Source organism: Megascapheus bottae, chromosome 18, assembly GCF_031878675.1.
Source record: "Megascapheus bottae isolate mThoBot1 chromosome 18, mThoBot2.hap1, whole genome shotgun sequence".
NCBI classification, from domain to species: domain Eukaryota; kingdom Metazoa; phylum Chordata; class Mammalia; order Rodentia; family Geomyidae; genus Megascapheus; species Megascapheus bottae.
The window spans coordinates 2,699,079-2,713,599 of record NC_143526.1 but is presented as its reverse complement, the minus strand read 5'-3'; the positions used below and the strand labels follow the sequence as shown (position 1 = coordinate 2,713,599).

The 14,521-nt window shown below is 36.8% G+C and overlaps 1 protein-coding gene across 2 annotated transcripts in view; it reads right to left on the bottom strand.

The window, feature by feature from the left end:
* Zcwpw2 (zinc finger CW-type and PWWP domain containing 2) overlaps window positions 1–14,521 on the bottom strand; it is a 116,552-nt gene that overhangs the window by 41,191 nt on the left and 60,840 nt on the right. For both annotated transcript variants that reach the window (XM_090351789.1, XM_090351788.1), the window contains one exon: window positions 2,036–2,150. In XM_090351789.1, the coding sequence (XP_090207915.1) occupies window positions 2,036–2,150 (115 nt within the window). The remainder of the gene's footprint in view (window positions 1–2,035; window positions 2,151–14,521) is intronic.

Here is a 14,521-nt window from a genome sequence, read left to right as displayed (position 1 = left end):
ACAGCTTCTTCAACAAGTGATGCTTACAGAATTGTTTAGACACCTGTAGAAAATTAAAGTTGGATCCTTATATGTCACCCAGCATGAGAACCAATTCCCAATGAATCAAAGACCTTGAGGTAAAAGAAAATACCCTGAGAAATAAGTCTCCTGACACAGATTGAAACTTTCTTAATAAAGGCCCAGAAACACAACGAATCAAAGCAAGTTTGGACAAATGGAACTACATTACCTGCAGAGCTTCTGTATGGCAAAGGAAATAGCTAGCAAGGTAAACAGAAAGCCTACAGAATGGGAGAAGATCTTCAGACAAGGGCCTTATATGTAAAATATACCTACAGCTCTAAAAATAGACTCTCAAAAACAAACCCTCAAAGAAATAACCATCCTATTAAAAGCTGGGCTAAAGACTTAAAGAGAAACTTCTCTGAAGAGGAAGTAAGAATGGCCAGTAGACACATGAAGAAGTGCTTGACATCTCTTGCCATAAAAGAAATGCAAATCAAAGCATCTTTGAGATTCTACCTCACACTAGGCAGAATGGCCATTATCAAGAAATCTAATAACTACAGATGCTAGTGGATATGTGGCCAGAAGGGAAGGCTACCACACTGTTGGTGGGAGTGTAAACTTATTCAACCATTCTGGTAAGCAGTATGGAGTTTCCTCAAAGACTAAACACAGAGCTCCCCCATGACCCAGTAATCCCACTCCTGGGCATTTACCAAAATGGCCGTAAAAAAGGACATACTAAAGTTCCCAGCACAGCCATGTTCATTGCAGCATTATTTACCATAGCTAAGATGTCCCTCAATAGATGAATGGATAAGAAAATGTGGTATTTGTAGACAATGGAATTCCTTGCTGCCATCAAAAAGAATGACATTGCCCCATTTTTAAGGAAATGGAAAAACCTGGAAAAAATCATATTAAGTGAATAAGCCAGACCCAACAAAACATAGGCTCCATGGTTTCCCTCAATTGTAATAATTACTGTATGTCTAAGATTTTCTTAGAAGAGGATAATAATAGCTCAAAAGCTATACAGGATGATGCTAAGCAAAATGAACTCCAGCATAGGAAAGCAAGAGGTTTATCTTTGTGATTGTTGTTCTTAATATACTATATGAAGTTATTTCTTTTCTATTTTCCCCCTTATGATTTATCTCCTTGTTATTGTATCTGACTTTGGTATCTCGTATAATGTATATACATTTATTTGTTTGTTTGAAATAAGTAAGGGAAGGGCAAAAATAAGATGATTGAGATGGATGGGGGTAGGGAAGGTGGGAGAAAAGCATTAGAAGGGGTATCAATGTTCAAGAAGTAATGTACCCACTACCTGACAAATATAACTGTAACCCCTCTAGACATCACCCAACAATAAAAATAAAAAAAGAAATACTGTTCTCTGAAAACATGCAGCAGTATCCAAGTGCAGTTATTATACTGCAATTCATTTTAAATCTATTAAAATTCTTACATGTTTTTGAATACACAAGAGGCCTAAGAGTTAGAAAAATAACAGGAAGCATTAATTACAATCCTTAAACTTAAATCAGTATATTTTCATCATGAATAATATTTTCACGGCTAGATGCCAGTGGCTGTAATTTTAGTTACTCAGGAGGCTGAGCTGTGAGGGTTGACCTTCAAAGTCAATCTGTGCAGGAAAGTCTCTGAGTCTCTTACTTCCCACTAACCACCACTGGAAAAAAAAAAGCCAAAAGTGGAGTTGTGGATCCAGTGATAAGAGTTCTAGCCAATAGCACAAAAGCTTGGGAACAGTGCATAGGCCCTGAGTTCAAGCCCAAGGACTGGCATGCTCTTACATACACAAAGATGTGTTCAAATACACATACACATATACAATAGTTAGGAGGACAAAATACATGCTATTAATACATGCAAAAATTATTTGACAAGGAACACATGAAGAGATAAAGAGACAGATTTTTTGATGTATTAACATTTTAGAAAACATATATTGGAAGGAATCCTTATCTGGTAATGGGAAGAAATGAAAAATATATACCATGTTTTGATAGGTAGCATGTTTCTAGTCTTTGCTCATAAGAATATCCATAAAGTAGGGAGGCCTCTTCTAGTGCACTTCTATACCACTTCTTTTTATTCATACATCTTCCTGGCTATATAAAGACAGAAAAAAAGCAAGGTTTACTTTTAAATAAATTAAAAACTCCAGGTGATTTAATTATTAAGCTGGAACTGATTGAAGGGTACATAAATTGAAAAGTACATAAAAACAAGAGACAATAAATAGTTCATATTTGTATTTTCCAGAGTTTGCATTTATCTAACACCTAGTTTTACATTATTTAAGCATTTAGGAAGTGATTGTTAAGCATTGGTTAATGGTAATTATAGTCTTAAACATTGGTTACTTGGTAATACAATTAAGTAATAATATACTTTTGCATATTGAATCCAAAAAACTTTTATTCATTAAATTAATGCTTAGAGAAAATAAAAAGATGAAAATATAAGTAGCTTAATTACCATAAAAATTCTTTTTTTAGTATATTAGTGTTTATGTGTGTGTGTGTGTGAGAGAGAGAGAGAGAGAGAGAGAGAGAGAGAGAGAGAGAGAGAGAGAGAGAGAGAGAGAGAGAGAGAGAGAGAGAGAGGGAGTACTAGATCTTGAACTCAAGGCCTAGGCACTCTCCTTTAGGCCAGTACTCTACCACTTAAGATACAGCTCAACATACAGATCTTTGGTGGTTAATTGGAGGTAAGAATCCTTCAAAGGGGCCGGGAGTTTGGCCTAGTGGTACAGGGCTTGCCTAGCATGCACGAAGACTCAGGTTCGATTCCTGGATACCATATACATAGAAGAAGCTGGAAGGCATGTTGGGATTCAAATGATAGAGCTCTAGCCTTGAGAAAGTCCAAGGACAGTCCTCAGGCCCTGAGTTCAAGTCCCCAGATTGTCAGGGGGGAAAAAAGGATCCTACAGACTTTCCTACTGGCTTTGAGCAAGGATCCTCAGAGCTCAGCTGCCTGAACAGCAAAGAATTTGTATTTTTAAGATATATTTTCAACTCTAATCATAAAAATATTGTGTAATAGTTTCTGTACTATTCCTTAGGACTATACTAGGAAATACTTTTATCTTTTTGTTAACTCTTCTGAGAAATTAATGTGTCATGGGAGGAGGGAACTTTAGTGAGATAAGAGAATTCAAAAACTACAGATAAAATCTTGTCTGAATCTTTAAGAAGTTATCGGTACATCTATGCCACCTAGTGGTAACATAAATGAATAATTTCTAAAGAAAGTCAATTTTATAAAGAATTTTTATTTTTAGAATTTTATTCAAAAATGTTAAAAACAGAAGGATTACAGTAACATAAATACAATAAACAGCACATTTCATTTTGGATAATGTCATCCCATCCCTTCAATTTTATAAAGAATTTTGATTTTCAGGATTAGACTCAATCTGCATTGGTTTTACATTTGAGGTTTTTAAATTCAAGAAATGATATGCTGGGCCGGGAGTTTGGCCTAGTGGTTAAAGTGCTTGCCTAGCATGCATGAAGACCCGGGTTCGATTCCTCGGTACCACATACATAGAAAAAAGCCAGAAGTGGTGCTGAGGCTCAAGTGGTAGAGCTCTAGCCTTGAGAAAGTCCAAGGACAGTGTTCAGGCCCTGAGCTCAAGCCAAGGACTGGCAAAAAAAAAAAAAGAAATGATATGCTGAAATTATAGCAATACATATGTAACCCCTCACAAAGTATAAAGGCATCCATTATTAATAGCTCCTGTGTATTTTTTCAGAGATCATGTATTCGTTTATATGTAATTTGTTAACTGATTCAATATATCATAAAACAGACCATATGAAAACTGTGTGAGAGAAGAAAACTTTATAGTTTGGACAAAGTGAGTAAAAGGATGGTATTTGCTACCTACTAAGATGGGTCAAGTTATTAAGAAAGTGAGATGATATGGTTACTGTATCTGACTTTGTTACCTAGTATATTGTATGTTTGTTTATTTGAAGTAGGGAAGGTAAGGGGGGAAGCAAAATGATTAGGAGGGGGTGGGAAGTAGGGGAATGGGGATGAAAATATGAGAAGGGGTATCAATGTGCGAGAAGTAATGTGCCCACTACCAACTGTAACCCCTCTATACATTACCCCGAGAATAAAAGAAAAAAAGTGACATTTTTGGATATCTCTCAAGAGCATTTCGCTATGAGAGTATTCCTTCCATTGCCAATACCACAAGAGTAGAGAATAGGAGATTTGGAGAAAGAGCAAGAGATAAGGTGTAGACAGGATCCAGAATTTAAACCTATAATCCTAGAGACCCAGGAGGTATAGAGCTCAACAAATAAGTCCAGGTAAAAAAAGTTTGAGATAGTCCATCTCCAATTATAGGAGAAATGCCATACTGGAGGCAGGGATCAAGTGGTAGAGCAAAACATGAGTAAGAAAGCTGAAAGCTCAAGACCCTAAGTTCTGTTATGGTCATATTTTAAAACCATAAATATTTTCTCTTTAAGAAATAGCTATATGAGATGGCAGAAGATGGAGGTACAGCTTCAGTCTATCTAAGCTCTGTCAAGAAACAAGTTTTAGCATTCTAAAACTGTGAAATGTTCATAGCCAAAGAGTCACATAAAGTGAGCCATAATAGTACAGAGATTTGGGCCAGAGAGGAAAAAGTTAGACAGCCTGTTTGAGAAGAGAGATTTGTGACCCAGCAATCCCACTTCTGGGCATCTACCCAAATATCCAGAAACAAACCCATACTAAATCTACCAGCATAACTATGTTCATCACAGCATTATTCACCATAGCTAAGATATGGAACCAACCAGATGCCCCTCAATAGATGAATGGATCATGAAGATGTGGAATATTTACACCATGGAATTCTATGCTGCCATTGGAAAAAATGGCATTGCCCCGTTTGTAAGGCAATAAAGACTTGAAAAAAAATCATATTAAGTGAAGAAGGCCAGAGCCAATAATTATTATACATTTAGGATTCTTCTAACATATCATAATAGCTCAAAAGCTAAGTACATATGTTCATATAAGATGAGGCTAAGTAAAATGAACTCCAGGATATGAAGACAAGAGGTTTATCATTGTGATTATTGTTCTTTTTTTTGCCAGTCCTGGGCTTGAGCTCATAGCCTGAGCACTGTTCTTGGACTTTCTCAAGGCTAGAACTCTACCACTTAAACCTCGGCACCATTTCTGGCTTTTTTTCCCCCTGTGGATGTGGTACTGAGGAATAAAATCTGGGTCTTCGTGCATCCTAGATCAGCACTCTACCACTAGGCCAAACTCCTGGCCCGTGATTATTGTTTTTTTTTAATTATATGGCTTATGTTTACATCATATTTTAAATGACAAGTTTAACAAACGATTGTTCAAGGAGGGAATCTCTAATTACATTCTCTGGGACTTAGTATTTAGAACTTAATCAAAATTAGGCTAACGGTTTATATGTCATAGAAACATATCAATTTATGAAATAAAACATTATGATTATAGAGTCATAAGTTTTTTGTCTATATAGTTATGTTTGTATTTCCATTACCATGTCCATAGCTTTGCGTGATTATTGTTTTTAATGTACAATGTGAAGCTGTTTCTTTTGTCTTCTTTTCTCCTTAAGGTTCTGACTTTGGTAGTGGGTATATGGTATATACGTTTGTGTATTTGAAAATGGGAAGGTAAAGGAAAAATAAGACAAGTGGGAGGGGGAGGGAGGAGAGAAAGTGGGAAAAAGCATGGGAAGGGATAACAATGTTAAAGAAGTAATGTATCCACTACCTGATGAATGTAACTGCAACCCTTCTGCAATCCCTCTGCAACCCCTCTGTTCATCCACCCAACAATAAAATAAAATTTTAAAGAGAGAGAGAGAAAAAAAGAAAGAGAGAGAGAGAGATTTGAACATCTGCAGCACTGACAGTGGCAGTGGCAGCAACTGTGGTGGCTACTGTCCCCAGAGCAGTAGCACCAAGACAAAGGTGCCCGTGTCTGAGAGCTCAGCTCATCACTTACTGCATAATGGACTGGGGGACTACTACTACCCTGATGAGTACCAACAGATGCAGATTACAGACGATCCCAAACAACAAAGGAAAGCACGATTACTCAAAAGTCATTCTCATTTCTTCTCACAGAATAGCATTAGGAAGATAGCCCTTTCCTACCGTCTGAAAAGAACGCCATCTTGGATACTGGCAGAAAACCTGTCAGAGCAGCTAGCAGATAATTTGGGCCTGAGAAGCAGTGACCCAATGCCAGTTTACAACAGGGCAAAGAAATCTGACCACTGTCAATTCTTTCCCCCACCCAGGAACGGTTTCCAGCCCTAGAGGGCAAAGCACCTCCCAGTGTATTTTCATTTTGTTTTTGTGGGTCATGGGGGTTGAACTAGGCCTGTGCACTGTCCCTGAGCTCTTCAGCTCAAGGCTACCGCCCTACCCCTATTGCCTGGATGTTATCCCTGAGCTCCTCAGCTCAAGGATACCACCCTACTCTTGAGCCAAGCCCAACTTCCCATTTTCTAGAGTTTATTTGGAGATAAGGTTCTCAAGTCCTTTTGTGCCCAGACTGGCATTGAACCTTGATCCTCAGATCTCAGCCTCCTGAGTAGATTATTTTCATTTTTATTTCCCCCTTTTGCTAGTTTTTTTCTTCATCCTATTTCTTTTCTTTTTCTACTTCATTGCAATTCTGTTCACTCCTAGAACATAGCCAACAGTGATTATGGAATACTAAAACACCCTGGCACAAGAAGAGGCCTGAGGATCAATGGAATAAAACAGAAGACTTGGAAATTAACCCAAAGACCTATGGCCACCAAATCATTGATAAGGGAACCAACAAATGGAATGCAAAAAAGATAGCCTCTTCAACAAATGGTGCTGGCATTATTGGATAAACACCTGTAGAAAATTAAAGTTGGATCCTTATATGTCACCCAGCATGAGAACCAATTCCCAATGAATCAAAGACCTTGAGGTAAAAGAAAATACCCTGAGAAATAAGTCTCCTTGACACAGATTGAAACTTTCTTAATAAAGGCCCAGAAATACAATGAATCAAAGCAAGTTTGGACAAATGGAACTACATTACCTGCAGAGCTTCTGTATGGCAAAGGAAATAGCTAGCAAGGTAAATTGAAAGCCTACAGAATGGGAGAAGATCTTCAGACAAGGGCCTCAAAAAATAGACTCTCTCAAAAACAAACCCTCAAAGAAATAACCATCCTATTAAAAGCTGGGCTAAAGACTTAAAGAGAAACTTCTCTGAAGAGGAAGTAAGAATGGCCAGTAGACACATGAAGAAGTGCTTGACATCTCTTGCCATAAAAGAAATGCAAATCAAAGCATCTTTGAGATTCTACCTCACACTAGGCAGAATGGCCATTATCAATATAGATGCTAGTGGATATGTGGCCAGAAGGGAAGGCTACCACACTGTTGGTGGGAGTGTAAACTTATTCAACCATTCTGGTAAGCAGTATGGAGTTTCCTCAAAGACTAAACACAGAGCTCCCCCATGACCCAGTAATCCCACTCCTGGGCATTTACCCAAATGGCCATAAAAAAAGCTACAAGCACAGCTATGTTCATTCCTTCATGAGAGGTACAACTCACCCAAGAATTAACATTTGTGTGTCAGGATGTATGCCTTCCTGAGAAAACTGCTCTCCCCAAAATTTAAACAACCTCCTACCCAAACTGCAGACAAGCCTTCTTTATCTCAAAGATAAGCAGCTGTTTTATGGTACAATGTATTCTTACCCAAACTTCCAGAAACTCAGAAAGTGTAACACCAGGAGTTATTAGAACAAAGATAAAACATCTATCTGTAAGGTCTGCCCCAAGAAGATGGTTCTGGAGGCCCTACTCCTGGCTAAGTCTTCACCTAGTACCTTACTTTCCTAGGTAACTGGCACATCTGGAGACAGTCACCTCCCCTTTCCCTGAGGTCACATCCTGGACCACTGAGGGTCCTAGACTCTGAGGTCACATCTGCATCCAGTGTGGCCACATCTTCCCTCACCTGGTCCTACCTTGGCTTCATCTTCTCCCCAACCCTTCCCTACATAAGATGGGGACAAGTAGTTGCAATGCCCTTAGGCCATCCATCTCCACCATGCATGATGGGGTACAGTTTGGAATAAACTCCTTCCTGCCTGAATCCTTCATGGTGTTCTCTTTTCATAGGCCTAATCTAGTTTAAAGGTAATACTATCTTTGCATAACGATGAAGTCAGAGCCCATATCTTTACCATATGAATATCCCTAACAGCCAAAGAGTTGTGTGTCTCTCCTCTGGATACCTACATTCTGTTTCAGCCTTTCTCTTTGCCTGTTTGTCTGCATCCCTGCTTGCTTACTTACTTAATAAAGCTCTGCCAAGTTTTCTTACCATCCTGACTTGTCCAGAAGTTCTTATTCTGTGATTGAAGTGAAGGACTCTCAGTGAAGAGTCTCTTTTTTTAAAAATAACCTTCATCTGCATCCAGTGACAGGTTCAGGAATACCTATTTTAAGGATATTTGTAGCAGAACTTGATGACCAGAAAGATGTACAGCCAATAGTAAAGACAACACAACATCATTACATCCACCTTGTATTAATAATAATTGTTACTTCTAATATTACAAAAGAATAAAACTCTAAAAAGAAAAAAAGAATAAAATTTTATATTTTAATGATCTCATGAAAAGCATTCAAATCCATGGCAAAAAATCAATGTACTAAAGGTGGTTTAGAAGCCTTTCACAGTTTTGTTGTTGAAAAATTATAGGTAAAGAATAACTTAATTAATCAAATTAGCTGAATTAAAAATTGTAGATAAGAAGGCCTTTGTGGTTCAATACTCCATTACAAATTATACTTAAGAGCTATAGTAACTGACACAGCAGAAACTGACACAAAAATAGGCTCAATGAATAGAAGACTCAGAAATAAACCTAAATGGCTAGTGATAGCGTGCTTGCCTACCAAGCATGGAGACCCGGGTTCGATTCCCTGGTACTATATACATTAAAAAAAAGCTAGAAGTGGGGCTGTGGCTCAGGTGGTAGCGCAGTACTATCCTTGAGAAAGCCCAAGGACAATGCTTTAGGCCCTGAATTCAAGCCCTAGAACTGGCAAAAAAAAAATTAAAATAAACCTACATGGCTAACAGTCATCTCATTATCAGAGTTATGAAAAATAGGATGTAAAAGTCTCTTAAACAAATAGTACTGGGACAACTGGTTGTTTACAAGTAGGTGATCAAAAGCAGATCCCTATCACTCTATAGACAAATAATTCCAAATTAGATCAAAGACTTTCATGTATGATCAAAAACTGAAATAGAGAAAAATAAAGAGCAAATAGTTCGACTACTAACCTTGATAGTCATTAGCTAATGACTTTCTGAACGAGTGATAGTTCAGGAAAAAAATAACAAGAAGTGATAGCTGTTTATCAAATGAAAATGATTCAGTAAAACAAAGGAAACAATTAACAGAATGAAGACTCAGCTTACAGAATGGAAGAAAGCATTTGCCATTTATACATCTGGCAAGAGATTAATATGCAGAATATACTAAGTACTCAGTAACATCAGAAGAGCACATAATCTAATAGACTGGCAAGAAACACAAATGTCAAGGAAAAGGTGCCATTTTCTTTGTCAGACATGGGGCTTGAACTCTGGGCCTAGGTGCTGTCCCTGAGTTCTTCAGCTCAAGGCTAATGCTCTATTACTTGAGTCTAAGCACTACTGGTTTTCTTCTGGTTAACTGGAGAGAAGAGTCTCACAGACTTTGGTGCTGGGCTGTCTTTGAAGTGCAGTCCTCAGATCTCAGCCTCCTGAGTAGCTAGGATTACAGGTGTGAGTCACCGGTGCCCAGCAGGATCAACAGTTTTAATCCTAAAAGGGAATGCTAATCAAAACTACATTGAGATCTACTCCACTGAGTCAAAATGACTATCATCAAGAAAACAAACAATATCTAAAAATGTGGCTTGTGGGAGATAGGGCTTGCCAAGCAAGAGCAAGGTCCTGAGTTTTAAATTCCAATCCTGCTAAGAAGAAATTAATAATTCTGGTGAAGAGTAGGGGGAGAAAATAAATCCTAGTGGGAATGTGGTTGCTTCACTTTAAGAAAATGAGATAGTAACTTTGTTCACAGTATAGAGGAGTTAAATGAATAAATATTTTATTTATATGGGAACTTCATTATTGTTTTTTAGCTTAATGATTTATGCAGGACCTATTTTCATTCCCTAAAAAGTTTATAAAGTTGTTGTATTCTGTTCCCTTTACACATCAAGAAGGTGAAGTACTGAGTTTGAAACTTGTACACATTTACATAGCTATTAAATTAGGCCTAAATTTATACATAGGCAACATAGCTCCAGAAATTCTGTGCTCAAGAAGTACAAAATGATACCATTTCATTACAAGTAATTCCATTGTACAATCTAGAAGGTGGTGTTATGAACAGCTACTAGTCCATATCATAAAAATTAGATGTGGTTTAAAATGATTGGAACTTGTCATGTGGCCCCTTATATAAAGCCAATTTTGTATTACACATTAATTTTTTTCTAGCACTTTAACAGCTTAAAAATTAAATAATCATTGAACCGTACATTTAAGCAGAATTAAAGTGGCAAATACCATACTTCATTTGTTTTAAAAATTTTAAAATAATTTAAAATTTTTTAAAATAAAGACTAAGTCAAGAGTTAATTTTTAAGGTGAGTATTTATTTGAACTGTTATCTCCTGCTGCTCAGTCTGGCTGACTGTTTTATGAAGGATGTTAAGCACAGCTAGGAGAAATGTACAGGTTTAAAGCAGTTGAGAAAATAGGCATGTGCTCATTTGCCTTGATTCTTTTAAAAATCAAGTTTGGTCCAAAGTACTTAAAGTAACAGTATTAGTGATTATAAATACCTGAACCTAAAAGAAAATCTACATATTTGACTGCTTTTTCTAATTAGTACTTGCTTACCTTTAATGGACAATGTATTTATAGGTAAGCATAGGTTATATTTACATCTAGACAGATGTTTAGAGTCGGTAGGAGATTTAGGTGAAAAAGATGGTTTAATATGTGATACAAAAGCAGCACATATTCTATAGGTCAAACAGAAGTGTGAAGAGGTCATAATTATTTAAACATTAGTTTAATCAGAATTGTTTGGTATTTAGGAAATGAGCTTCTTTCTGAGTTCATATATTTATCCAATGTTTTACTAAAAGATACTTCAAAAATAAAAGATAGAGAAGGAACAACAACAACAAAAAGAGTGAAAGAGTATATATTCACATATAGACTTTTCACTTACATGAGTTTTGCAGTTCACTATTCCCTCATGAAAAATGCATCTAGTAGTTTTTTTGTTTTTGTTTTTGTTTTTTTAACACATATTTACTAACTTAAGAATTCTCAGCCAGGAGTTCGGCCTAGTGGTAGAGTACCTGCCTAGCATGCATGAAGAAGCATGTACCACATACATAGAAAAGCTGGAAGTGGTGCTGTATCTCAAGTGGTAGAGTGCTAGCCTTGAGGAAACAGCCCAAGGACAATGCTCAGGCCCTGAGTTCAAGCCCCAGGACTGACAAAAAAAATTCTAGCTTAGCAATGATGATTCACGCCTCTAGTCCTAGCTATTAGGAAGATTGAGATGTAAAGAGTACAGGTCAAAGCCAGCCTGGGAAGAAAAGTCATGGAACACTTATCTCCACATAAGTACCCAGAAATTTGGAAATTGAGTTGTGGCTCAGATGCTACAGTGCTAGCCTTGAGCAAAAGTATCTCAGGGACAGCACTCAGGCACTGAGTTGAAGCCTCAGTACAATCCTCCCCCACCATACACACACAAGAACAAAAAAGGAAAAAAGAAAAAAAGCTCATTGTAAGGCATTTTTACTTCATTCATAAGGTGCGTAATTCTGAGGTCAATTATATGCCAGAATATGGAAACAAGAGGTTTATCTTTGTGATTGTTGTTCTTAATGTACCATGTGAAGTTATTTATCTTCTCTTATGATTTATCTCATATTGTTACTGTATCTGACTTTGGTACCTAGTATATTGTACATACATTGATTTGTTTATGTGAAATAGGGAGGGGAGGGGAAAAACAAGATGATTGGAAGGGGTGGAGGAGGAAAAGTGGGAGAAAAACATGGAAAGAGATATCAATGTACAAGAAGTAATATACTTACTACCTGACAAACACAACTATTCAACAAAAAAAGGAAATCAAATTTTTAAGAAAAGATGAAATGCAAAAAATATTAAACAATATGACTGATTTTTCAAAGACAAAGTAAGCATTTATAGGAAATTAAGAATACTAAATTTTGAAATTTCTTTTAGAAAAATGTTGCTATTCTACTGAAGAGTTAATATGAGAAACTTTAGTTGGTACTTATACATTTTTCTTGTATTTGATACTGGAAAAGTTAACCATCTGTTCCGTTCTTTCTAAACTGAGTGAATTTGGTCATATTAATTTGATGTGGACTTTTAATGCACAAGTTTTCAGCTATCTGAATTCATAAGAGATGAAGTGAAGAGATGACAAGGTGAGTTTAAAAATAGCTTTCAACAGCAACATGAGTAAATCAGAAAAGCACAAGAAATGCAGGAAAAGAAGCTGCTTTAATTCAGTCACAAAGAACATTAGAGATAGTATTTTCTATTCTCCTCACAAATTCCATTAGATAAATCAAAAGTGTTATTGGGGAATTGATGAAATTTTGTCCCATTCTTCTGCCAAAGATTCAGCTTAAAAAGGCCCTAACTTATCTTCTGATTTCAGTGGTTCTTAGCACTTCCATAAATTAGGAATGCATTGAAACAACAATCTCATTTCAGTTATGGACTGAAGAATAAGATGGATCAACTAGTTATGTTAGTCTCAATATATAATAAAGGATATTCCCTACCTGTCTTCTCTTGGTACTTTTTATTACTTCTTACAAATGTGGGATTCTGTAGGAAGGTCTTAAGCAAGTAACTGCATAATAATGTGAAGTTAATTGCTTATTATGAATATACAACAACCAATAACATTTATTGTTTATCATAGGACCAACACTGAACTAAACGCTTACTTAATCCTTACAACAGCTTTATGAAGCAATGTGATAGACACTTGGATTGAGAGACATCTGGACTGGTAAAGCCCATTTATGACTGTGTCTATTAGGACATTTGCCAAGAAGAGCAACTAAGAGTGATGACTCATCTTCAGTGTGGATGGCACATTCCATAGGTTTGGGCTCAAATGAAATGAGAGAGGAAAATAGGAAAAAGACAGCACAGGAATTCTTTCTCTGCTTTCTGCCTGAAGTAAGTCAAGCTGCTAAATTCCATCTGATCTTAGGCCCAGAATCAATGGAATGAAACCATGAACCAAAATAAACAATTCCCCTATTAAGGAATTATTCTTTTAAGCTGTTTATGTCAGATAAATTGTGACAGCAACTACATAAAATTAGTATCAGAACGGAGGGTTATTGATGTGAATACTTGACAGTGAGGCTCACTAGAACTGTTTTATTACAAGAATTTAGAAGAATTTAGAAGTGCATCTTAGAGACTCCTTAGAATGATGCAAGTTGAGGATTAAGCTTTGACTAACTCTAGTGGGAGCTAGGAAATGTAAACAGTAGACTGTGAAATAAAACCTCTGAAACTACTCAAAAGTAATGGTTCCTCCCTTTAAGCTATTTATGTTAGTTATTTTGTCACAGTACTTTTTAATTATTTTTGCGATGAAGAGTCTGGCTAACAGAAGCAGATACTATTATAACTTCTATTTTACAGATGAAGCATCTGGGGTTTATAAAGCTTAGGTGAGTTGTCTAATGCCAATCTTTAATTTGGAAGAGCTGACTAGGGATTGTTTCCTTGGCCATTTTGTTAACCTCCATGAAGCTCTGTTCTTTTCATTAAATTCTTGGCATACTATTTTTCAATAGATTACAGTTATAGAGACATGCTCTAGTTCTCACACTAATTCTTCAAGGCAAAAACTAAAAGATGTTTACAAAGTAAAGTCTTAATCCACTACTTCTAAAATTATAGAAAAGTTTGTACCAACTACATAATTAGCATGATAATATTAGAATGAGTTTCCTATTAGATACGTTTTTCCATTTTTTCTCCTAGGTAGAAATGTGTTGGGAGCCAGAGTGGAATCAAACTGTATCTTGACTTGCATCAGACGATGGCTTTATTGTCTTATTGTTTTCTGGCCCTATTCTATGTAAATGACCTGAGAATTACCATATGAATGTAACATCTGGAGGTTCCCTGGGTCTGGAGGAGGGAAGAAGCGGGAGTGAAAAATAAACGCGGCAGTTTTTACCTGGACTGCGGACATCCCGGACCCGGTGGGTCTGTCTCTCTTCTATTTCTTCCTAGTCCTTGCCCCCGATTTCAGGAACCCCAATCTGCGAACCCTGGTTTGCTGCCGGTTGGCCCCGGCAGAAATGGT